This window comes from Rhinoderma darwinii, chromosome 4, assembly GCF_050947455.1.
Source record: "Rhinoderma darwinii isolate aRhiDar2 chromosome 4, aRhiDar2.hap1, whole genome shotgun sequence".
Lineage (NCBI taxonomy): Eukaryota > Metazoa > Chordata > Amphibia > Anura > Rhinodermatidae > Rhinoderma > Rhinoderma darwinii.
This window is the reverse complement of record NC_134690.1, coordinates 223,257,734-223,285,566: the sequence shown is the minus strand read 5'-3', so window position 1 is coordinate 223,285,566 and position 27,833 is coordinate 223,257,734. Positions and strand designations below refer to the sequence as shown.

General features: G+C 39.2%; 1 protein-coding gene across 3 annotated transcripts in view; it reads right to left on the bottom strand.

Moving 5' to 3' along the window:
* Positions 1 to 27,833, bottom strand: part of GRIK2 (glutamate ionotropic receptor kainate type subunit 2) — a 609,687-nt gene that overhangs the window by 167,788 nt on the left and 414,066 nt on the right. For all 3 annotated transcript variants that reach the window (XR_012883183.1, XM_075862209.1, XM_075862210.1), the window contains 2 exons: positions 21,904 to 22,017; positions 20,729 to 20,935 (listed from right to left, as the gene is read on the bottom strand). Coding sequence is in view for 2 of the 3 variants with exons in the window: in XM_075862209.1 (XP_075718324.1) it covers positions 20,729 to 20,935; positions 21,904 to 22,017 (321 nt within the window). In the remaining variant the exon portion in view is untranslated. The remainder of the gene's footprint in view (positions 1 to 20,728; positions 20,936 to 21,903; positions 22,018 to 27,833) is intronic.

Genomic DNA, 27,833 nt, shown 5'->3' with positions numbered 1-27,833 from the left:
CTCCATTGCCTTCCACAGCTTTTTAGTAGGGATCGTTTGCACGTTGCGGACAATTCCGCTGCGGAGCATAGGCTGCGGTGCGGAATTTGGTGTCCGCAGCATACAATGGTTGTTGCGGCCTTGTGGCGGACTGGTTGCGGACTCATTGCGGAATTTCTCCATTGACTTCAATGGAGATTCCAAATTCCGCAATGAAGTTCGCAGATGTTATGTAGATGTTATGTGTGCTGCGGAGCGTATTGGTTTTACTAACATGACATTTCTTCATTCTGGCTGGACCTATGTATTTCTAGGTCTACAGCCAGACTGAGGAAGTCAATGGGGCTCCCGTAATTACGGGTGACTACGTGTGTGCACCCGTAATTACGGGAGCGTTGCTAGGCGACATCAGTAAATAGTCACTGTCCAGGGTGCTGAAAGAGTTAAGCGATCGGCAGTAACTGTTTCTGCACCCTGGACAGTGACTACCGATCATAATATACATCAACCTGTAAAAAAAATAGAAGTTCATACTTACCGATAACTCCCTGCTTCTTCCTCCAGTCCGGCTTCCCAGGATGACCTTTTTAGTCTAAGTGACGGCTGCAGCCAATCACAGGCTGCAGCGGTCACATGGACTGCCGCGTCATCCAGGGAGGTCGGGCTGGATGCCGAAAGAGGGACGCGTCACCAAGACAACGGCCGGTAAGTATGAAATTCTTTTACTTTCACTAGGGAAAGTGCTGTCCCTTCTCTCTATCCTGCACTGATAGAGAGAAGGGAAGTACTTCACCTCAATACGCAATGGCTAGTCCGCATCAATTTAATGCCCATTTTGGGCAGAGCCGAAACAGCATCTGCAACGCAGATTCTGTGCAGCATTGATGCGGAGAGTTGCGGAAGTAATACGCCACGTCTGGGCATGCCCTTAGAGTGTCTTACACATAAGAGAATGCAATATTTGCAAATTCTACATTGGGACAATTTTAGATCAAACCAAACTTATTATGCTGAAGTGCCGGATTTCATGTTTTACCATAGCGCTCTGAAGCCCTGTTTTTTATGTTATGCCCTCCGCTCTATATTAAATACAACATATTTGGCCCTGTGCTAACCTTGCTCCATGTCACAAATGCCCAGAAGGATAAGTGATAATTTTCTGGGATCCCCACCACTGGAATAAGGCATAATGTATTAGCTTACTTAACTTACACTAATGCACTATAAGTTTATAATAACGAAGGGAAATAGCAATCCCTGAATGTGATTACAGAAAATATAATAGCAAATTGTATTAAAAAAAAATTCATTAAACATGATTAATTAGATTAAACATTAATAATTAGTATAAAATAAAGTATTGTATCCACACATTACACTGAAATAAAACTTGTACACATATAAAGTATCCCCATGACTATAATAACCAAGAACGGGATAAATAAATTAAATGAAGAAAATATGAAACAGCTTTGTTTGTGTTTGTTTCCTCAAAAATAAAAATAAATATTATATATATATATATATATATATATATATATATATATATATATATATATATATATATTTATATATATATAATTTACACACTAAGCTATAAGTACCCCCAAATGAAGCCCAAAAACACAACAATTCCTTCAGCATAAAACAATGACCTTATAGAGCCATGTCAATAAAATAAATAAATTAAAGTAATGGCTGACGAAATGTGGAGAGGCAAAATTGAAACAAATTTACTGCCTCAGTAGGGCCAAAAAACTTTTCATTAAGGGGTTAAATAAAAACATGCTGGAATCATATAAGAAAAAAACATTTATTGTACATGTAAAGTACTGTGCTAAAAGGAAAGAACATTTGTTGTTACTTTAATTTTCAGTGAAACTGTAATTTATTCTTTAAGAATCTAGATAGTTTTGTTTCCCAGAACTGAATTTTTTTGTTTGTTTTTGCCTTCCAACATTCAGATATTTGCCTTTCCACATTGCGATAACTTTTTTTTTTTATTCCAGCGTGTTTGAGGTCTTGTTTTTTGTAGGACAACTTGTTCTTTCTTTAGGCCCAGTGTAGTGTAATTTTTGTTCTTTTATATTTTTTTTTACATTTCTTTTATTTTTTATTTTTTTTTAATTCATCCTATACAGGGATTATTTAAATTGATCTTTATTTTGATTTTTACAATGTACAATGATCAGTAATAAAATTGTAACCACTGACAAGTGAAGTGAATAACATTTATTATCTTGTTACCTGTCAATAAGTGGGATATATACGTCAGCAAGTGAACAGGCAGTTCTTGGAGTTGATTTGCTGGATTCAGGAAAGCATAAGGATCTGATTGACTTTGACAAGGGCCAAAATGTGGGCTTGTAGAGTTTTTCTGGTATGCTTTGGTTAGTACGTACCAAAAGTGAGCCAAGGAATGACAACTGGTGAACTGGAAACAGGGCCATGGGCACCTAAGGCTCATTGATGCGCATGGTGAGAGAAGGCTAGCCTGTCTGGTCCGATCCCACAGAATAGCCACCAAAATTACTATAAAAGTTCATGTTTGCTATGATAGTGTATTGCAGCTGCTGTGCCTGGGGGTAGGCAGTCTCAGACTGGTCAAAGTCTCTGTGCTGACCCCTGTAAGTGCCTACAATTAGCACATGAACATCAGAACCGGAGGAGTAATGGAAGATGGCGGCCTGATCGAGTTCTCTTTTACATCATGCAAATGGATGGGTGCATGTGTGTCGATTAGCTGGGAAAGAGGTCACACCAGGATGCACTATTGTAAGAAGGCACACTGGTAGATGCAGTGTTATGCTTTTGGTAATATTCTGCTTGGCAACCTTGGGTCCTGGCATTTATGTGGATGTTAGTTTAAAACATACAGTACCTTCTGCCTAAACAGTGTTGCAGACCAAGTGCACCCATTCATGGCCACGGTATTCCCTCGTGGCAGTGGCCTCTTTTAAGCAGCATAATTTCCCCAACCACACTGCAAAAAAATTTCAGGAATGGTTTGAGGAACATGACAGAGTTCAATGTGTGGACTTGGCCTCCAAATTTCACAGATCTGAATCCAATTCTTTCAAGAATCTGTGCGATATTCTGGAAAACAAGTCTGATCTATGGAGGACTAACCTCTCAACTTACAGGACTTCAAGGATCTTCTGCTAATGTTTTGGTGCCAGGTACCATATGACATCTTCAGAGGTCTTGTGGAGTCTATAACTTGACAGGCGAGAGCTATATTTGCAGCACAAGGAAGTACTACACAATATTAGGCAGGGGGTTTTAATGTTATGGTTGATCAGTGTAATTTCATATACATATGCATATATAACTTTCACATGGCTTGATTAATAAGTAGAGATTAGCGAATTTCCCGTATTTCGTTTTGAGTCCGATTCGATCAAATCAGCCATTCTATTTGATTCAATAAATTTGCCGCGAATCGCAAGTGTCCTGATTACACTGAAAACTTGTGTTTAACTCTCCAATGTTTTCAAGGACTATATAAAACAGGTGCATTTCCTGGTTGTCTTTTTTATAGTGGATATGAGTCATCCACCTATACCCCTCATGATTGGCTGTGCTAGTCAGAGGGATAACCGCAGTGCATTCTAGAGAAGCCCGCCTGAGGTCATGTGAACCTTTTTCTAATCTGTAAAATGGTGGCTGAATTTCGCCGGGAACCGCCAATTTGCCACTATTTGTCTGCCGCAAACCCCAAAGGTTTCAGATTTTGCCAAATACAAAACTTTTAGGAAAATCTAACCAAATTTGTTTCATATAGAATCGATTCACTCATCTCTATCTTTGAGCAGTTGCTAGGGCATACCTAGGTACTTGGACTTAAAGATAGTCCAAGTGTCTTTCAATGGACCCAGGACTGCCTGTCCAGACAAGATTATGGCAGCGATCAAGACAGAAGCCATCCATGTAATGGTTACAAAGGGGCAACCGTTCCTTTGTTCTTGCTTATATATGCCTTGATCAGTATTGAATATTGGGACTGATATGAGTAATGACAATCTCTATATACAGTAGCTCTGCTAAATATGTTGGTCACATACTGTAGCTGAGCATTAAAGGGACATTTGTGGGAAAGCTGAAATGCTGTTTTATGTCTATGTGGCGGTGAATAACATGGAGATTTTCTCTTTGGTGTTCTTTGCATCCCTGTGTAATGTACAGAACCACACACTTAGGACCTATACTCAACATTACACAGCGTGTAAGCATCTTGTTTTTTTCCCCAGAATGTTCATCTAAATATGCTTCATACTTTATATACGTTTAAAATCCACACTTGAGTTTACATACCAATACAGGTCCACATAGCAGTGTATGTCTCCATAAACTTAGACATCACATTCTTTCATTCATTAAAAGATATGTCCACCTTGGAAGAGCATTTTACAGTTCTTATTTAAATATATTTTTCATACAAAGTTCAGTAGCTTTATAAATTGTATACTGATACTTATTTTGAACTTATCTTGTATTATATCTTGGTGCTGTACCGACAATTCTGTTAGTTGCCATTAGAAACAGACAACAAGCTTGTAGTCAGGCATAGCACTAACAGCTTAGCTGAGCTCAAACAAATTCAGTTGGATAGTTAAACATCAGATTACTCTACACTGCCTGCTGTATATAGAATACTTTCCTTAATGTAAATTACCAGAGCAAACTCTAAAAAGACATTGAACCAGCAAAGAAAGCTAGGAGATCTAAGGTCTGAAGCTTGCAGAACTGTGAATACAGCTCTGGGTCAAAGTGCAGGCTGTAATTCAGGATCAGTACATGATAAGTAATGCAATGTAGTTACAAAGTTCTCCAGATTTTTAATTAGATTAATTATATATATGAAAACTGTAAAACATTGCCCATTGTGGAAATATCCTTTAAGCTCTGTTTACACTTGCATTAGTTATTTTCCATCTTTTTAACAGTCAGAACAGCATAGCATATTGTGGTATTCCATCCAATAAAAACAAAATGGATAACTGATAGAAACATGGGGGTAAAAAAAACGAATCATGATAAATTTTTCAATGATTATAATGGATAATGAAGGGTCATTATGGATCTGTCATATCGGTCATGGATCCTGTAAAAAAAGAAACAATGATTCCAGTGTGAATAGAGTCTCCTAAAATAGTTACTTTAACCCTTTCCCGACATCCACTGTATATATACTGCGCATGCTAGTGTGTCGGTTGTGTGTTACAGCCGACACTTTCGGGTAACGAGAGTGATCCCGTTGAAGCGTGATCCCACTTGTTTAACCCGTTAAATGCCACGGTCAATAGCGATCGCGGCATTTAAATGACTAAAAACAGGGGGGGGCGACCCCCTGTAAAGTCCCAACGGCCCCCCTGCGGCAAGATTAGGGGGTGCTGTTGGTTTACATGACAGCCTGGAGGCCTGATGAAGTCCCCCAGGTCTGCCATCTTTGTACTCCGGCAGGGCTTTATAGGAGACTGTCAGAATCACGATATACTGCAATACGTTAGTATTGCAGTATATCGTGCAAGCGATCTAACGATCACTGGTTAAAGTCCCCTAGGGGGACAAGTAAAGTAAAAAACAGTAAAATAACGTTTTTTTAACAAATAAAAAAAATAAAAAAATGTAAAGTTCAAAAAACCCCCCCTTTCCCATTTTCCCTCAAGCACAATGTAAAAAAAATAAAAAGCTAACATAACTGGTATCAATACATTCGTAAAAGTCTGAACTATTACAATATAAACATCATTATTTAGTCCGCACGGTGAACACCGCTAAAAATAAAAAAATAAAAACATCAGAATTGCTGTTAAAACATAAAGAAAACGATATAAACTTGGTATAGCTGTAATCATATTGACCCGCAGAATAAAGTTAACATGCCATTTTTTACCATACGGTGAACGCCGTAAAAATAAAAACAGCCACTGGAATCACTGTTTTCTTTCCTATTACACCCCAAATATATATTTTTTCTCATTTTCCACTACATTATATGGTACAAAAATTGGTGCTGTGAAAATCTACAACTCATTCCGCAAAAAACAAGCCCTCAAACGGCAATATTGATGTAAAAATAAAAGAGTTATGGCTTTTGGAAGGTGGGGAGGAAAAAACAAAAGTGAAAATCTGAAAAACGGCTGCAGAGGGAAGGGGCTAAATCACTGTTTTATAAAGCAAAATATAAATAAAATAATAACAGACTTTATTTAGAATACCTCTCAGCATATAAAACTAAAGCTATGAATGAGGAGTAATAGTAAATATATTTGTGTGTATTTAGCAGTGTTTTGTATAAAAAAAATGGTGTCAATGTGTTTTATAACATAAATCAACTGCTACATGAAAAATTACTAGAGTTAAATTTTAGAAAATAACTACTATATCTACAGCTGTGAAATTCTTTTCCTTTCCTGGAAAAACGTTCAAAGCTTGAACAAATTTTATACAGTGCTGCAAGCATAAAAACCAGCAGTGATACACAAGAGTAATCTTCAACTAATGTATCAAAAGGATCTAAGTGAACTTATCCTTTTTTTCCTGCCTTTAGGGTAGAAAACAGAGATTAGTTTATGTTTCATCTAGTCACCAGGTGTACCTTCTCTAGGTACAATCAAGCAATGATTGACGGTCTCTATCATATGGATATGAAACCTGAAGGCATCTGGTACAGAACCTTAGTGCTAAATGACTGAAAATGAAAACAAAGAAAACAATGAATTTAATAAGATAAGACAATAAAAAGGATAATGTTGTTTATGTCAATTTTCCTTTCAGGAATCTTCTGCCTCATTGTTTAAATATAGGGTCACTGAACCAAATTCCTAACCTTATTTTAAAAAAAAGTTAAGAGATTTACTTTTCGCTTGGCCTGTTTATCTGCACAGCTTTTTATATTAAGGAAAAATATGAAAACATTAAAGATTTAGAAAGAATTGAACATTTTTATTACACCGTGTTCCTTTGACATGTAGGATTACAAGGAATTGAATGACCTGGGAAGTTATTACTGGTTTTTCAAACATGCACTAACTTTAAATAACATAGCTAGGTGAAAGAAAATATGGAACATTTATTGATTTCTGTGCCCTTTACGAAATAGCAATAAAGGATAGTTTACTACATGAAAATAATTAGATCTTTATACTAATTAGATGATGATTAGATAATAAATAAAGCCCAAAAATTGTGTGTGTGTGTGTGTGCGCGCGTGTATGCATGTGTGCGTGTGTGTTCCGCATCGTTCACATCTGCGTTATGGTTTTCCATTGACTAAGCAGAACAACAAAAAATTTGAAGCGGCAAATCCATTGCATGACGTATACCAATGGCTCTGTTTCTCAGCGTTACTCACAGGATCTATAACCTGGTCACTAGTTATACTTGCCTGCTAGCTAGCCTTACACTTGTCCTACTCTTCCCTCTCTCAGAGATAGAAAAAGAATGGTTGCTTAAAACAGTGCCGATGCTACCGTGATCACAAGACTTAAGGGTAGCACATTCTCTCTTTAAACACATAGACATCTAGTAGTTACCTGTTTGGGCAAGATATTCAAGTTATTTTAGCTACAGTTAGAAACATTATAGAACACTAATATTTTAAGCGTTAGACTCTAGAAATTCACGCACTAGGACTTTAAGTGGATCACTGTAGATATGCTTTAAAGCAGAAAAAACACAGTCTGGGAATTAGTTCTCCCCGAACATTGCACTTTTCATGCGCCAAAAAGGACATGCACAGGCCAAAGGGAAGAGTAGGCGGCTGCGGGCATATTTTCAATCTGAAAATATGCAGGCCGTGGCCAAGTAAGTCTGAGTGAGGTAAGTGCCGGGAGTGGACCACTCCAGTCTCCTGACCTGAGTCACCTGACCTCACGTCAGGTGGCTGTCTAAGGTCCGGTGACTGGACTGGTTCATTCCCGGGCAGGCACCGGTGGCCCTCGTTGTAAATGAGTTTGACACCCCTGTTTTAAAGGATGAAGCAATTTAACACCCATATCCCAAATGTGAACACATAACTGCTCCCAAAAGACCTATCAGAAGGAAATTAGAAAAAGCCTTTTAGTGTCTATTAAAAATGTGAAAAGATGTTGTGATATGTTACATCTATGCTGAGATAAAATTGCTTGACATTGTAGGTTGAAAACCGAATATTGCACTACTCAGAGATTCTAATGTCAACATGTCTCGTTCTCTTTTTTGTCTAGTGCAGTAATGTCAAGGAGATTTTGGGTGTATTCAAGGAAACAACTTAAATATCTACTTTTACCTGGATAGAATTAAGCAGCTATTAATGTATTAATGTGTATGTAGGGGATATGTATTTGGTGATTTGAACCCACACATTGTCTACATTGTCTACATGACAACACTGCACATGACACAAATCAGAACAGGACAGGTTGTCAAAATCTCTATTCAAGTTTAGGTCTATAACTTAAAACAATCATCTCTACATTTTTAATATACACTAAAGAGATTATTTAGAATTTTCTGATAGATACCCTTTAATTTCTAAAACAGTCATACCACGTATATCAGCAATTATTTTTAACGAATTACTTTCTATAATATTATATCAGTCTTTCACATTCCTATGAAGAATTCAAGCTTACTCTTCTTTGTGGACCACTCAAGACAAAGCTCATACTCTGTGCATGGCACCAGTATACTCTCTTTGGTGGGTACTCTCTTTGGTGTTCTTTCAATTCCTGGGCGTTTGCTTACACTCCAGTAGCATAGTGTATAAACTTTGCCTGGATTATCCCTTTCACTCTGACACATTGGTAGGTTATTGTATATAAATGGCTCAAAACTTTAAGAGCTATGGTAATAACAGAATGACTTATTTAAGAACAAAACAGAAGGAATATCAATATCACAATGTATCTTAAAAACAGTGAAACAAGATGTTCAAGTCCGTGGCAGATTTCCCTACTCTGGAGTTTGGCGCTTGCACTGCAACAAAAACGACCTGACAAGACATACTTTATCCATTGGTTGTGCTTTTGGTGGACAAGGCATAATGGGGCAAAACACACATAAAAGCTTTACTAGAACTACTTTAACCCCTTAAGGACCAGGTCTATTTCCCCTTAAAGACCAGGCATTATTTTAAATTTTTTTCCTCCCCGCGTTCCAAGAGTCATAACTTTTTTATTCTTATGTCGATATATCCATGAGGGCTTGTTTTTTGTGGGATGAGTTGTGTTTTTCAATTGCAAAATTTTTTGGGTATATCTATTATATTGCTTATCTTTTATTCATTTTTTTAGGGAAGAAATTGAGAAATGTCCAACATAATTTTTTTGCGTTTTAAATTGACACCGTTTACTATGCGGTGTAAATAACATGTTAACTTAATTCTATGGGACAATACGATTACGGAGATACAAAATATGTGTAGTTTTTTTGTGTTTTACTACTTTTGCACAATTAAAACACTTTTAAACAAAAATTATATGTTTTTGCATCGCCGCTTTTCAAGAGCTGTTACTTTTTATTTTGTATGTCGATGAGGACTTGTTTTTGCAGGATGAGATGTAGTTTACATTTGTATAATTTTGGGGTAAATGGGACTTATTGATTAACTTTTATTTCATTTTTTGTTGGGGGGAATGGAATTTTTTTATTTGCTGTTGTTTTTGTGTGTTTTTTGTATCACATTCACCCGTCAGTTTAATTAATGAATTAACTTTATTACTTGGGTTGTTACGATCGCGGCAATACCATATATGTGTGTGTTTTGATTTTAATTTTTACTGTAATCTTTTTATTTTTATTTTTAATAAACTTTATTTAACTGTTTTAATTTTTATTAGTCCCACTAAGGGACTTTACCGTGTGATCTCCTGATCGCTTATATAATACAAACCGTTGCCGGTCGGCGATTGCATTCGCGGGCCACCGATCGGTGACAGCTGGGCTCCCAAGGCACGTAGCTCAGTCTGTTACCTCTCCTCCACTCCTGTCCTCAATAACACCTTCACATGATTGGCAAGTCACCACACCGCACAAGATCCGCACGCTCATCTCCTGAAATAATCTGTGCTGCCTTAAACTCTGTGGACAGGTCAGGATCCTGTTTCTTTTAAATGCTGCACTGTAGCGCAGCCTTATATAGTGGATCGAGCGGGTTCCCCAACAGCATTTAAAAGAAACAGGATCCTGACCTGTCCACAGAGTTTAAGGCAGCACAGAGTATTTCAGGAGATGAGCACGGCCGGGCACGGCCGGCCACGGGCAGCCGGTTGTTTTTCCAAGCCGTGCTCCCATTATAAAGTATAGGAGCACGGCCCGTAAAATAAAAAAATAGAACATGTTCTATCTTTTTAACGGCACGGGCACCTTCCCGTGAGAAAACGGGAAGGTACCTGTGGCTAACAGAAGTCTATGGGCCCGCTATTTCGGGTCGTAATTGCGCATGTGTGCACCCGTCATTACGGCAGCGTTGCTACGTGACGTCAGTAAATAGTCACTGTCCAGGGTGCTGAAAGAGTTAACTGATCGGCATTAACTGTTTCAGCACCCTGGACAGTGAATTCCGATCATACTTACCGAGAACTTTCTGCTTCCTCCAGTCCGGTCTCCTGGCCGTTGCCTTGGTGACGCGTCCCTCGCGACATCCGACCCGACATTCCTGGATGACGTTACAGCCCATCACAGGCTGCCGCGGCCTCTGCAGCCAATCACAGGCTGCAGCGGCCACTGCAGCCAATCACAGGCTGCCGCGTCAGAAAAGAAGGTCGAACTGGAGGAAGAAGAGGGACTCGTCACCAAGACAACGACCGGGTACGTATGAAATGCTTTTTATTTTATTTTTAATCAGCAGCCTCTTTTCTCTATCAGTGATTGATAGAGACAAGTGGCTGCCGATTTGTATAATATTTTTGACCGGGTTCGGTCAAAACGTGTTCGGCCGAACCCGGTGAAGTTCGGATTCGCTGCGAACCGAACTTTTCCCGATGTTCGGACCGAAACCGGGTTCGGTTGTCCCGGTTCGCTCATCTCTAATCCTGACCTTAATTCCATCAACATCAAATATTTAGGCTGGATTCACACGAGCGCAGCGTTTTTGCGGACGCAAAAATGTGGCATTTTGCCTGCGCAAAAGGCACTTAACAGCTCCGAGGGGCATCAGCATATGATGCGTGGCTACGTGCTTTTCGCGCAGCCGCTATCATTATGACACTCCGTTTGGATGTTTGTAAACAGAAAAGCACGTGGTGCTTTTCTGTTTTCATTCATCCTTTTCACAGCTGTTGCGCAAATCACCCTGATCACACGGAAGTGCTTCCGTGCGACATGCGTGGTTTTCACACACCCATTGACTTCAATGGGTGCGTGATGCGCGAAAAACGCCCAAAGAACGGACATGTCGTGACTTTTTTTCAGCGGACTCACGCTCAGTAAAAATCACGGACATGTCTGCACGGCCCCATAGACTAATATAGGTCCGTGCAACGCGCGTGCAAATCACGCGCGTTGCACGGATGTTTTTCCCGTTCGTCTGAATAAAGCCTTAGGGTAAGTTTGCACTGAGGAATTTTGCGGCGGAATCCACCACGGATTCCGCCGCAAAATTTCGCCTCCCATTCATTTCAATGGGAGTCGGACACTTCTTTTTCCCGCTAGCTGATTATTTCAGCTAGCTGTAAAAAGAAGCGTCTTGCTCGATCTTGAGGCGGATTCCGCCCGAACCTCCCATGGATGTCAAAGGGAGGGAGGAATCTTCCCGCCGTTGGCTGGAATAGTTCCTCGCTGGATTTTGTGGCAGGACCCGTCACGCAAATCCGCCGTGTGAACTAGCCCTTATAGAGGCATTTGGACAAACTTATGCAGTACATCTTAGCTTCCTATAATTAAAACCTTTTTTGAATGCAATTGCATTAAATTCATAATTTTTTGCTGGTTATCGTCTGAAATGATACAACATGCTGAAGAAATATTTTCAGAAATATCTGGTATTTTATTAATTCGCAAACAGTCAATTAAACTATTTGAATAAGTAACTAGGGTCAAATAATACGTAAAATATGTTAATGCCTCATCTCCAACATTGATAGTTTGAGATATATTTGTCAATAATAAGCCAGCTTCAGACGTAATAATACACATTGTATAAAATGAGAACTGAAAAGCAACCATTAAAAGCATAGGTACCGTATTTTTCAATTTATAAGACGCACCTGACCATAAGACGCACCTAGGTTTTAAACAGCAGAAAATAGGAAAAAAATATTTGTTAAAAAATTCTTCTTCAAATTCTTCATTCAAATGTTCTGTTTCACCAGATTCTGTGAGCCATAACTTTTTAATATTATTTTCGTCGATTGAACGGTGTGAGGGCTTATTTTTTGCGGGACGAGCAGTAGTTTTATTGGCACCATTTTTTGGTACATATGATTTTTTTTTAGCACTTTTTCTATTTAATTTTTTTAAGCGCTAAGGTGACCAAAAATTATTCTGATGTTCTAAAAAAAGAATTTACGCCGTTCACCGTGCAAGTTAAATAATGGTATATTGTAATAGATTGGACTTTTTACATTGTGCTCGGGGAAAAATGGGAAAAGGTTATTTTTTTGAGCTTTAAATATTTTTTTTTTTACACTCCTGAAAATGTATCTACTGTTTTTTTTTTGTTTTTTTTACACATTGTACTAGTTCCCCTAGGGGACTTGAACCAGCGGCCACTTGGTTACATGTAGAGTTACTGAAACAGTGTTACACGCTGAGCTATGCTGTTTCCATAACTCCCATAGTGGTGAATGGCAGTTAAGGAAGGAGTTTCCATAACTACTATTCAGTTCTATGCTAGTTACGGAAACTCCACATGTAATCAAGTGGTCGGGAGAGCACAGAAAGCTAGAACGGGGTTTAGGGGGCCCCATTCTAGAGATAGGCGTGGGTCCCAGAGGGGGGACCTGCATCTATCTGACATTTATGACATATCCTGTGAATATGTCATAAATGTCCTTCATGGAAAAACCCCTCTAAATGCCACGGTCGCTATTGACCACGGCATTTAACTAGTTAAAGGGTTTTGCCACAAAACACATGTATCCCCTATCCACAGGATAAGGGGAAACATGTGGGATCGCTAGGGGTCTCACCATTGGGACCCCAGCGATAAGGAGAACAGGGGACCGAAAGTCACCCAGAGCACCACATGACTTCCGGGTTCTGTGTCCGGCTTATTTGTTTGGCAGCTCCATAAAAATCGAGCAGCTCACGCATGCGCCGAAGAATCCCATTCATCTCTATGGAGCTGCCAGACACAGAACGCGGAAGTGAAAGCTTCTCATGTAGCGCTCTTGGTGACTTTTGATTCCATTCTCCTTATCACTGGGGGTCGGACCCCCAGAGATCACACATATATCCCCTATCCTGTGGATAGGGGATACATGTGTTTTATGGCACAACCCCTTTAAATAGCCAGGAACAGCAAAATTGCTGTTCCTGTCTGTTAGAGCAACGTGTCAGCTGTAAAACACATCTGACTCCTGCAGTGTATCGAGCAGGCTCAGCGCATGAGCTTGCTCCATACATGACCCCGCCTCCATGATGTGCCGGCACGTCATGGGTCGGAAAGGGGTTAAGTAAGGAGTGGTCAGGGACTGCGGACTATAAGATGCAGGTACTTTTTAACAAGGCTGATTCTTGCTAAAAACTGTGTTTTATTGTCTGAAAAATACGATACACTGATCATTGTATAAGATGTCTACTCACAAGAAAATGCAATCTATTTATATATATATATATATATATATATATATATATATATATATATATGCAAATGAACAATATGCTCAACATGCAATGTTCATAATCTGATCCTTATAAGCATGTGGCCTTTCATTAAGAAATCAGTGTACAAATGCAGTACATCACTGCAACAGAAAAGAAAATCCTTTATTTCTAATAAGTGGAGCTGTCTAGAAGTCAGAATATGTTAAACACATCACCAAATTCCTTCTATTACGATAAAACATTTAATTTATTGAACACTGTTGTAATTATGTATTGTTTACACAAGCGCAGCTGGATTGAATGGGGACTAGACAATTATCTACTATAGAATCCCCGGTATTAGGATTAATTACTTAAATAAATATTTTTCCAACTCTAAATCCTGGTTCCCACACAGATTAAACATGAAAAGCTGGATAGTGGAAAAAAACAGCTTTATAAAATGGTCCTTATGTAATTTGCATATACAAAATGCATTCATTTGCATGGATATATTTATAATTAAATTCACTGAACAATGTTCAACCAACCCATGTATGTACGCATACACCTCTACAGATCCAATGTTATTATTGACATATACATATCAATATTTGTATCCACATCTTTCAATTGATACCAGGAAATGAGCTATCACCATAGATAACATCTTAAAGTCTATGTAAACCTTTGAAGGGCATTTTTTTTAATAGAAAGGTCAGTCAATGTGATTAGTGCAACATTCTAAATAGTTTTTTATTAAAAATTTGATTTACTTTTTGAGATACAGCTGCTCTGTATTCTGTATACAGAGCAGCTGTATCGTTCGCTATTACCTGAATCTGTCAGTCCTGCAGACCTGATGGGTTGTGTCAGCGGGTCCTGCGTGTCTCTGACACGCAGGATCCACCTGTTATCGATCGCATCTAAGTTATTATGTCACTGAACCCATCAGTCCCGCGGACCTGATGGGAGCAGGATTATGCGCTAGATACAGCTGCTGTGTATAGAGAATACAGAGCAGCTGTATCTCAAAAAGTAAAACTAATTTTTTATAAAAACTATTTAGAAAGTTGCATTAATCACAATGACTAACCTTTTTACTTAACAAAAATGCTTTTAACCCCTTAGTGACCAGCCCATTTTAGGCCCTAATGACCAAGCTATTTTATTCGTTTTTCTATAGTCGCATTCAAAGAGCTATAACGTTTTTATTTTTTCGTCTACATAGCTGTATGAGGACTTGTTTTTTGCGGGATTAGTTGTGCTTTTTAATAGCACCATTTTTGGGTACATATAATTTTTATATTAACTTTTATTAACCTTTTTGGGGGGGATTATAAAAAAAAAACTGAAATTCCACCATTGTTCTATGCGTTTTTAAATTGACGCCGTTCACTATGCGACGTAATTAACATGTGACCTTTATTCTATGGGTCGGTACGATTACGGCGATACCACATATGTATAGTTTTTTTTATGTTTTACGACTTTTGCACAATAAAAACACTTTTGAACTAAAATTATTTGCTTTTGCATCGTCGCTTTCCAAGAGCCGTAATTTTTTTATTTTTCCATCAATGTAGTGATTTTTTGGGCTTGTTTTCTGCGGGACAAGACGTAGTCTTGAATCGTACTGTTTTGGGGCACATGGGACTTATTGATTCATTTTTATTATGACTTTTTTGGGGGGCAATGGAAAAAAATTGCAATTTCGCCATGGTTTTTTGCATTTTTTTTTTACGGTGTTCACTTTGCGGTTTAAATTACATATTAACTTTATTAATGGAGTCATTACGGTCGCGGCGATACCACATATGTGTACTTTTTTTTTTTTTTTACACTTTTACTAAATAAAACCACTTTTTATGAAAAAAAATGGTTTTATTTATTTACTGTACTTTTTATTAACAATCTTTATTTCACTTTGATGACTGATTTTATTAGTCCCACTAGGGGACTTTACTGTGCGATATTCTGATCGCTGCTATAATGCTCTGGTATACATCGTATACCAGAGCATTATTGCCTGTCAGTGTAAATCTGACAGGCAATCTGTTAGGACGTGCCTCCAGCGCGTCCTAACAGGCATATGTCCAGGGCAGACCTGGGGGCTTTTATCAAGCCCCCGGCTGCCATGACACCCCATCGGAGACCCGCGATTTCATTCGCGGGCCGCCGATGGGTGACAGAGGGAGCTCACTCCCTCTGTAAACAAAGTTAAATGCCGCGGTCGCTATTGACGGCGGCATTTAATGGGTTAAACGGCCGCGATCGAAGTAAACTTCGATCGCGGGCATTGGAGCAGGAGCTCAGCTGTCATCAGACAGCAGAGCCCCGGCTCCTGCCTGCACGGGAGACCCGTGCAGGACTTAGACTAGGCTGACGTGAAAAGGCGTCAGCCTAGCCTAAAGCCCATTAGTGACCGACGTAAAAAGGCGTATTAGTGGTCACTAAGGGGTTAAGAGATTTACAAAGACTTTAAATAGCCTCTGTAAATAAAGATTATTGTGATGTTTGAGATTAATTTAATGCTGAAGCATGACAGCCATTGAAACTTGTCAGGGGCATCATGCTTTATTATTTATGTCATTGTATAACATACCTATGTATCTGAAAGTGTAGACAATATCTACAGTCAATCAAGTGCAATGGAGAATTAAAAAAAACAAAACAATAATAACCTAAATGCATCTGAATATCTTAATATTTCAGCAATTAAACTATAAACATACTGTCTTAAAATGTACATTGCATAATATTTAGAAAATACTCCAGATTATAGAACACAGGTTGGCACCGGGTATCTTCTCCCAAACAAATTCACTTTGAACATCTTTTCACAAATTAAGGCCATTTTACATAGGCCAATGATTTGGGCAGTCAAGCCCTCAAACAAATGCTCATTCCTGACCACGGCCCTGTGTAAACAGGGCAGCGATCAGTTAACAAACACACAAGTAATCAGACAACTCAAACAAACAAATGCTGTTCCTATCTTTTATGTGACCTAAAAAATGGTTGCTTGCCCACAGCACCTCTCCCTGTGTAAACAGGGGATGCACTGCCAATAACAACTATCTTAAAATATAAACAGGCAGCAGCAGAACAATGCATGTCAATGAACCTAATTTCTTGCCATCAGTTGTTATTGGTCATGCAAATGTGTGAGGACGAAAAATCATAGTAACGAACGTTTGTCCCCATACACACCAATCATTGCTCCATTTAAATGGAGAAAACAAGCTCCGGTTTACATGCTGTATTGTTGATCCGTGTTTCTTTATCGGGCATAAAATCTGCCTGTGTGAAAGGGCCCTTAAATTCTGAAAAAATCTTCATAAAAAGTTGAGCAACTTTTAAAATATTCTATAGCCTCTACTAAAGTTTGGAGCTGCAATTACAGTTCTATAAGTTTCAAAGCGGAAATCTCCCAGCATTCCTTACTGGTTCAATATTTGCAAAGAACTTACTCTAGTAATTTGCATTCCAGGAAATGTGTTTTATTTAACAGGTATATGGAAAAACTACCTGTCCGACTACATTCTAGGAGTTTAAATAAGCTGTTAAAGAGGCTCTGTCACTAGATTTTGCAACCCCTATCTGCTATTGCAGCAGATAGGTGCTGCAATGTAGATTACAGTAACGTTTTTATTTTTAAAAAACGAGCATTTTTGGCCAAATTATGGCCATTTTTGTATTTATGCAAATGAGGCTTGCAAAAGTACAACTGGGCGTGTTGAAAAGTAAAAGTACAACTGGGCGTGTATTATGTGCGTACATCGGGGCGTGTTTACTACTTTTACTAGCTGGGCGTTCTGATGAGAAGTATCATCCACTTCTCTTCAGAACGCCCAGCTTCTGGCAGTGCAGATCTGTGACGTCACTCACAGGTCCTGCATCGTGTCGGCCACATCGGCACCAGAGGCTACAGTTGATTCTGCAGCGGCATCAGCGTTTGCAGGTAAGTAGCTACATCGATTTACCTGCAAACGCCGATGCTGCTGCAGAATCATCTGTAGCCTCTGGTGCCGATGTGTCCTCGCTCGTCTGACACGATGCAGGACCTGGGGAAGTGACGTCACAGCGTGATCTCTCGAGAACACGGCTGTGTCTGCACTGCCAGAAGCTGGGCGTTCTGAAGAGAAGTGGATGATACTTCTCATCAGAACGCCCAGCTAGTAAAAGTAGTAAACACGCCCCGATGTACGCACATAATACACGCCCAGTTGTACTTTTACTTTTCAACACGCCCAGTTGTACTTTTGCAAGCCTCATTTGCATAAATACAAAAATGGTCATAACTTGGCCAAAAATGCTCGTTTTTTAAAAATAAAAACGTTACTGTAATCTACATTGCAGCACCTATCTGCTGCAATAGCAGATAGGGGTTGCAAAATCTGGTGACAGAGCCTCTTTAAAGATGTGCCTGACAACTACATTGTTGACTGTTTCTAATAGCAGCCAAGACAAATGTAACTGCAACTATAAACTATAAGACATGCTACAACCCAGGATCAGTACTAGAAAGGTTAAAGTTTATCTAGTTTTTCTATAGATTATATATACATTTTAAAAATGTGCTCAAAGGGAACCATACCTGTTAAATAATTATTTTCATGACGACAACCCCCTTACCATCATCAAGTCAAAGACAGCCTATGAGCAAGAGTGGAAAGCTGGTCACAATGAGTGTCTCTCACGCTTGCCATTCAGGTATAACGTGATCAGGCATTGCTATGATGGTAGCAGATTTCCCCGGCAATAAAAGCTGATCGACAAGCTTTAAATTAAAAAGGGCATTTCTTTTGGAGACAATGCCTTTAAAGCTAAAGCCAAACAAATATTTTAATAATTTTTAGGCTACTGTTGTTTCTTAAAAAGTTTAGCGACATAAAAATCTGATATTTTTTTTAAATATGAAGAACATCATTAAACCTACTATATGAAATCAATATGCCTGAAGAAATAGATTAATATTTCATTTTTTGTTTTGTATCAAACATATTAAATGCAAAGCTGTAATTATGAGTTCTGTTTAAATGTAAATTTTAATTTACTATTGCCCTCGTAGGAATATATATTTCTTTCCAGTGCTTAATATTTAGATAAGACAAATTAGATGAAACAACATTTGCTAAGCAATTTGGGAAGCGAATAAGAGGTTTTACATAATTATTACTGGTGGTTATTTGCATATTAATTTATTAAGTAACGTTTTCTAGTCTAACATGTAATGTTATTAGAATTCAATGAGATAAGAAATCAAGTTATGGAACATATGGATATTTCTATAAAAGCAAAAAAAACAACCTGTATAGGACCAACTATGTTATTAAGGAGTGTTTCAGGACAACAAGCCTCTTCTCCTATAAATGCCTATGACCCTATCTTACCAATATTTATTGCATTAATTCTAGGACCTGTCATTTTTCTTTATTCTACTCCTTCCACAATTGTTAGTTTTATAGATACTTAACAGATATTTGGTAGAAGTTTACAGTTTCTTCATGTCTAATGAAAGAATACAATATAAACTTGTAGCTAAGCTCATTCACCTCAGTATAAGTGTGCCATTTACCTAATAATCACTTTGACATTATTTAGTTCCTTGTAGTTTAGAATTATGTTATTCAGAATGTAATAGGAATCATCTTTCTATATACTGAATTCTTGAAGAGCTTGTGCTAATACCCAGCAGTCTATCTGAACAGGCAGAGCTTCAGAGTGAAACATGAGGAAGGGACAGAGGCAGAGAAAGAGAAAGGCCTCATTCACACGGCAGGGTTTCCCGGCCGGGTGCCGGCCGTTCATAAATCGTCCGTCAAAAAATAGGACATGCTCTATCTTCGCCCGGGTACCCGGCCGCCCGGCTCCCATAGAAGTCTATGGGGCCAGGTAATACACGGCCATCACCGGGATGTGTCCCGAGAGATGGCCGTGTTTTCCGGAGCTTGCGCTCTATCTCCTCCTCCTCACAGCGCAGAGTGCATGTGAGGAGGAGGAGTTGATGCCATTCTGACGAATGGCATCGCTGTACACTGTGTGGCAGGACCGGGGTGTACAGCAGGTGGAAGGGAGCGCTGCGCTGGCTCCCTTCCCCTGCTTGAAAAGCACCCTGGCCCGGCGACACCTTCGATGGCGCCGCTAGCAGCTGCAGCTGCTGCTGCGGCTGCTACTACTGTAGCGACACCACTATAGCAGAGCGGGGAGGTATCTCCCCGCTCTGCTATGTGCTAGCCGCACTTTAGCTTCTTGAAGGAGCGGAATCCCCGTGTTTTCGGGGATTCCGCTCCTGGACAGAGCGCTTGATGTCTCTGTCCATATCTGGGGAAACTCCTGAAGCGGAATCCCCGAACACATGGGGATTCCCCTTCAGGAGTTGCCGCTGATGTCACTGTCCTCATCTGCCCGGCCCGGCACGGATGCAAAACTTAATGCAAACCGGCCGGGCAAAATGGCCGATTTTACCGGCCGACACTCGAGCTCGGGAACGACCCGGTCGTGTGAATCCCGCCAAACAGCTTATGTTTCTAACATAATTAGTGAGTCTAAAAGGTGGGTTTCTGACAGTCATAGATTCCAATAGACAATACAATTGGTGTATATTACAGATCATAGCTCTGCTAAATGAAAAAGGAAAAGCAGCTATGTAGCCATGAAAGACAAAATGAACTACCGAAAGAGAACTGTAGCAAGTATAAGCTTCAAAATATTGCATCCATATTATTTATTCAATAGCACATGATCTACTTTGTAAAAAATATTGAATTTCTTAAGAAACAATATAGATGAATACATTTTACTACAGTCATGAGCAGGTGCACCGTGGCACCTAAAAAGCAATGTTTCTAGTTTTTTACCTTTAAAAACTCAAAAATTATTACGGAAAGTAAATAGAAAATGGAAAGGGGTTAAACACTGCAGTCATTCAGTAGAAGGCAAGGAAGAAAATTAACCACAGTCTATTGTACCCAATATAGATGTATAAAATTGATATATGAAAACAAGAACTTACATGATCCATAAGCTCACGAACCATCCCATTCCATTGTTGTGTGGTGTCATCCTTGACTCCATACTTCCCATCCTCTACTAATCTAATTTCATATTTAAATCCCAGGATTTCAGATAACTTTTGAAGCAAGTCAATACAATAGCCTTCAAATCTTTCCTTTCCATAGAGTGGTTTATCAGATTTCTTAAACATCACATAAGGTTCCTCCTGTAGAATAAAATGTATTTTTGGCTTAGTTATTCAATCTTGATCCTTACATTGTCCACAACCTGTTTTGACACTCTAGTGTTCTTTGTAAGGCTACAAATAAGATTGCAAGCCCAGTTTCTCATTATGGCTCACAAACCGTTCTCAGAAATACCAGTGAATAGAAGTTACTGGAATAATCAAATTTGATTTAACTTATTTGTAATTGACTCCTTGAAAAATCTCACAAATGGTGTTGTATTATTTTTTGCTCTGGTACCTGCAGCTAAAATTTCCTAGGAGTGCTCTCTATATTTGGTGTTATTTTTGTACAAAATAATATTTTTAGTTGGACAAAAAAATTATCTTACGCTTGAAATGTTACTGGTATCAGAAAAAGCAATACAAGGTCCATTGTTATCGCCTCATGCCAACATTGTGAAAGGGATTTTCTGTCATTATTTTTCTTTATTATCTACTAAATATTATTAAATATAGTAAGTATTTAAGCTGAAAACATTTTGTTAAATGTGTAATACTATCTTTTGAACAGTTCATCACCACCAAAAGGCTAGTAATGAGGACACCCACTTAGGGAGAGCATAGCTCAGTCTCGACGTTAGGGCATACATTTTAGGGCTCATGAAATCAATCATATTGCACCTCTGTACAATCATACAGAGCCATGTTATGGTAACTATAGAGGTGTACCTGCTGTACCTCTGTATGCCTCTGATCTATTAAGAGGCATGCTCCTTCGGATGCCCTATTTGGGAGGTATTACCCTCTAGTAGCATTGTTTGTTTTGAATTTCTGATGAAAAAACAGCAGTGCTCTTAATATGTCATTGATTTTCAAAGATACAGTATAAATATAAAATAGCAAAATATTGCTATGTAACTAGATACTGCATATCAACAAAGCTATATGAACAAGATTAAATTGTACTCCAAACCTTTTGATTAAAAAATACAGTATCCCAATCTTACCAATATTGTGGTTACTATCAGTGACCGATTTGATAAAGAATCTGTAATATTTGCAGGTTTTTCTTTCTGATTTTCTGTCATATTTAAGCCACTAGAGGGGTCCCATGTACCAATCTGTGAAACACAAAAAGAAACACAATTATAACATCAACCCAACAAGGTATCTGTTATCAAATTTGTTTTGCACAATATACAAATATCCATGTTCTGAAAGGCACAATTATATCATAAACAGAAAAAGGTTCCTTTCTCACACAGTACTTGTGTAAGTACACTGAGTACTTAGTAACACAGAGGCATATATAATGGCAGTAGTGTATATAAGGGGCAGCAGAGTATATAAGGGGTAGCAGGGTATATAGGGGGCAGCAGGGTATATAGAGGCAGCGGGGTATGTAGGGGCAGAAGGGTATATAGGAGGCAGCAGAGTAAATAAGGGGCAACAGGATATATAGGGGGCAGCAGGGTATATAAGAGGCAGAAGGTTATATAAGGGGCAGCAGGTTATATAAGGGCAGCAGGTTATATAATGGGCAGCAGGTTGAATAAGGGGCAGCAGGATATAAAGGAGGCAGCAGGGTATATAGGGGCAGCAGAGTATATAGGGACAACAGGGTATATATGGGGCAGCAGGGTATATAGGAGGCGTCACAGATATCTTTGTTTTATCTGTTGTACTTTAATACTGAACACACTTTTACAAAGAGCCATAAACACATGCACACACACACACACACACACACACACGCACGCACGCACGCACACACACACACTGTGACATATACACATACAAACACAGAGACACATACTGTATACCCCCTACACACATATACACACACAGAGACACACACACACACTGTACCATATACACATACAAACACAGACACACATACTTTATACAGAGAGACATACTGTATACACACAGAGACACACACACACACACACACACACACACAAACACACACACACACACACACACACAGACACACACAGAGTCACATACTGTATACACACAGAGACACATACTGTACACACACACACACAGAAATACACAGAGACACACAGACACTCACCATCTCTCCATGCTGACAGGATCACAGGCTTCGTGCAGGATGGGCTGTGGGTGAAGCTTCCTTCTCTGCTCCTCGGCTCTTATTTACTCCATGTGTGTAACTAAGAACAGAGCACAGAGTAGAGGCAGAGCCCAGTGGCGCCCACTACATGCTTGGAGGAGGCAGCACCCTGTGCACTCGCACAGCTCGCACACCCCTAAGGCCGGCCCTGATGGGGAAGTACTATCGTAGTAACGGTTGTTCCTCCGTGAAAGGTGGTAAACATGGGCAATATCTGCACGTGTAAAACCACCAGAATGAAAAGCAGAGGTGAAGTTCCTGGTTTGACAGGTGAAAGCAACAGAAATAGTAAATTTTCAGCTTCATAGCTTTTATTAATATTGTACATAAAAGCAGCACACACAGACACAAACACATTAGAGGGATGTACAGAAAGTTCTATATAGTTTAGAGAACTAAGCAAAGTATTTGTCATAAATTGACCTCTAGTTTTGCTGGTAATTTTCTTACTTATACTCATCATTTGTCCTCATCATAGACGTGCTCTCAAGTAGAGGAATAAGTACAGTGGCCACATGTGCCCTCTTACAATGAGGGGAGTGTGTGATACGTTTTACCAGTCTGTCACATAGTTTATGCTTCCCTCTCGGAGAGCATCATGAATAAGTGACAGACTTGCTGATATAGACTTGCTGATAAATTTTTGCAGCTGTTAGCTTGGAGTCTGTTGTATTTTTGAGCTGTGGGCTTACCCTGCCCACCGGCTGCTGATTGACAGCTTTGTCCCTACGTACAGTAAGGGAGAAAGGGTTAAATCCACACTAGTTGGAAGGGGGAGCCAGCTGCTCATAAAAACGCCAGCTGCAACTATTATAATGTAAGTGTACCAAACTTGTATGTTTTTTTTTATAATTTAGACCAGTGGGCCTGTCACTACATCATGGTGCTCTCAAAGGGGACAACAACATAAGTAAGGTTAAGAATACATCCCACTGATGTAAATATGTTTATGTGTGTTGCTTTTTTTCTTTTTGTATAATAGAACATGCTTTTATCCACTAGATCAAAAAAGTTTGAGTCTCAGAAGGGTTACTTTATCCAGTGATAAGGCTTAATTTGTAAAACTAATTTGTAATATTAAGCATACAACCACAGTTAAAAAATCCAACTTTTTATATAGTGAAACAAAACAACTAATTAACAATTTTAATGAACACTTCCTTTACTCTACAAACTTTCTTTCTCCTCACCAGGACCAGGTTTCCGGGTCCTGTCAAACACTGTTATTCTCCACAGCCTCAACTACCTTAAACTCAATAAAATTAGAAACCTTTACATTTGGCATACACCTTTATGTACACTGTAGCACTATGTGTTTCACTATCACCCTCCCCTCCCTTTCTAGCTGTTGTTTCTGAAAACCTTTGTATTGCTTATCCATTTCCAATTGTTGACTAAAGATTTCCTTGTAAAATATTCATAACCCGATGAGAACCTCAGTTCTGTCTCACCTCTCATACCAGACTTCTGCTAAGAGCTACATGGCCAGCCTAAGGCGAGTGGAGAAAATCTGTCCTTTGCACAAATTCGTTGTATTACACAGCTAAGCTCAAACTGTTGCAACAGTACTTTTCTACTCATATCTTTCAAAGAATTTAATCCATGATGTTTTTCTGCCACATTCAACTCCCACCTTACCTGGCCCCACCTCCTCTAAATACAATTTTGTTCACCACGTCATTTCAAACTACAATAAACACAAAATACACCTCAGATCATACATCTTTCGACAACCCACAACTGCCACAAATTTTTACACTTAATGTTTTATCTATCCTCTGTGCGCTTTCAACTTTGTTTGAAAAAGCAAAGGTGTCTTTATGCTTCTATCATACCCTTCCACTAGATGCCCCTTGAGCTTACCCTCTAAGTTACTTCATAACCACTCCTCAATTCTGTCGCCAGAACTGAACTATTCAACTTCTCATTTTTCAAATGTACTTTCTATTCAGCCTTCATACAATCTATTATTCCTTCCAAATCCAATTCTGACTCTTGTCTGATCTTTAGTTACCGATTTATTTCTCTTCTTTCCTATGTCTTTATACTTTTCAAACTTCTTGTCTTTAACATCATTCTTCATATTTAATACATTCTTGTCTCTCTTTAGTTAGGTTTTTACCCTACCTATTTAACTAAGGCTGCATTAACAAAGGTAAGAAATTTAAGAAGATTTACTAATACTGTCTAAGTTTAAACAGTGTAAACTAGACCAGGCAGTCAGAAAATGTGGCAAATTTATCAAAGTAGTACATGCTGCATGATAAATTTCGTACATCTAGCTAGACATGCTATACACTTTTCCCTTTCTTATACCACCTATTAGTTGGCTTAGTTTAAGCCAGTTTTTTGGCGCACAGTGTCGCATTTTATGCAACGCCCCTTTTTGCTAGACCATGTTAAAGAGGCTCTGTCACCAGATTTTGCAACCCCTATCTGCTATTGCAGCAGATAGGCGCTGCAATGTAGATTACAGTAACGTTTTTATTTTTAAAAAACGAGCATTTTTGGCCAAGTTATGACCATTTTCGTATTTATGCAAATGAGGCTTGCAAAAGTACAACTGGGCGTGTTGAAAAGTAAAAGTACAACTGGGCGTGTATTATGTGCGTACATCGGGGCGTGTTTACTACTTTTACTAGCTGGGCGTTGTGTATAGAAGTGTCATCCACTTCTCTTCACAACGCCCAGCTTCTGGCAGTGCAGCACTGTGACGTCACTCACAGGTCCTGCATCGTGTCGGCACCAGAGGCTACAGATGATTCTGCAGCAGCATCGGCGTTTGCAGGTAAGTCGATGTAGCTACTTACCTGCAAATGCTGATGCTGCTGCAGAATCATCTGTAGCCTCTGGTGCCGACACGATGCAGGACCTGTGAGTGACGTCACAGTGCTGCACTGCCAGAAGCTGGGCGTTGTGAAGAGAAGTGGATGATACTTCTATACACAACGCCCAGCTAGTAATAGTAGTAAACACGCCCCGATGTACGCACATAATACACGCCCAGTTGTACTTTTACTTTTCAACACGCCCAGTTGTACTTTTGCAAGCCTCATTTGCATAAATACGAAAATGGTCATAACTTGGCCAAAAATGCTCGTTTTTTAAAAATAAAAACGTTACTGTAATCTACATTGCAGCGCCTATCTGCTGCAATAGCAGATAGGGGTTGCAAAATCTGGTGACAGAGCCTCTTTAAGCTACGTCCCCTTGTCCAGCATGTCGAAAAAAAAGTGTCTAAAACAGTTAATAAATGTGGCGCATGGCATGTACACCATTTTTCTGGCCTAATTTGAAACAAAATTTTGGTGCATTATGAAAAATAAATCGGCACCATTATTTTGACTCTACAAAATCTAAAAGGTCAATCCTTCCTGATCTGTTTTGTCATCAATCCTCTACTGCTTTAAACTTTACACTTTCTTGCCATTTTGGATACTGCGTTCTCCTGGTTTACTTTTCCAAATGATTTCTTCATGATATTCTTCAATGGTTCCCCAACTAAAATAGTGTAAATGACAAGTAGTGAACTGTGAAAAACGAAAAATGTATAATGGATACATCATCTGGACAAAAATCCAACTTCACTAAGGGGTAGTTTAATCTGTTTTTTGGTGACTGTCATGTAAATATGGTATTCTAACTAAAAGGTGTAATGTGAGAAAAATAATGCTCAAGGGTTGCTCTTTATGCTTTGGGATTGGCTGTTCCAGTTTCCGGGAAATAAAATCTTAAAGGTATAGCATACATGTCTGCCAGGGCCAGAGTGGCCATACACAGTGGACCGGCCGGTCTAAGTCTCTATATAGTGTCTGATTAAGGGCTGTGCAGTATATTCAAGCTTAGCAGTACATGACCGCTTATCAAACACTGACAGAGTTTTACGACGGCTAGGAGAATAAGCAGGGATGGTGCTATGCTGAGGGGATGTCACTCTTACTCACACAACAGACTGGCAGCAGATCTCCGTCACTCAATGCTAGGCTAGTGATTACCAATAGGAGTAAACGGGGGCTTTACGTTCTTAGCTGCCCGCCCCTCTTGTTTGCAGGAGGATGCAGAAGGAAGTGCTACTAAGGAGAATGTAGTGACTGACATAAGCTGAGTGAAGATTGCAATTTCAACCACTCTGGAAAGATATTGGTGGAACGGACAGCCGCAGAAATATCAAATGTATTGTACCTTTTTAATAAAGATGCGCTGATTTGCTAGGTGCAGCATTATATATATTTTTTTGCTCAGCAGTCTCAGCCGCACGAGTAACGCAGCAAGTTTTAAACATATTATCAGGCCATGCCAGGACATTTTCAATGTTTTCTGTGTCTTACAAAGTAAGAACAGAGGCCGAAGTGCGATTTACTTGTATTTGGTTTTGAAAGGGGGGAAGGTGGGGTAAAATGACGGGCTAATATATTTTGGATTTGTGGTAAATTTATAATAGTAGCTAAGGTTTAAACCCCTTCCGTTAAGGTAGTTTAGGAACCTTAATGTACTATTATGTGAATGTGATCGCGCTGGCACTGTCACTGTGCCACTGTAATTACCAGCACGAGAAAACTCTGCTCCTGGCAGCTATCCCCTTCAGTGCTGTACAACTTGAGTACCCTCCTTGCACTTGTGATTGCCAACCCAAAATGCCTGAGTCTATTTAAATATACCAGTATAATCTATATATGCAAGAAAAATCAGTCCAGCACTCTGTTCCACTTGATCCACTAGTATAATGTAAGTACGTCCAACATAAAGACATTACAAGACAAGTTTAAAATCCCATCGCTTACGCGTTTCTGGCGCCAG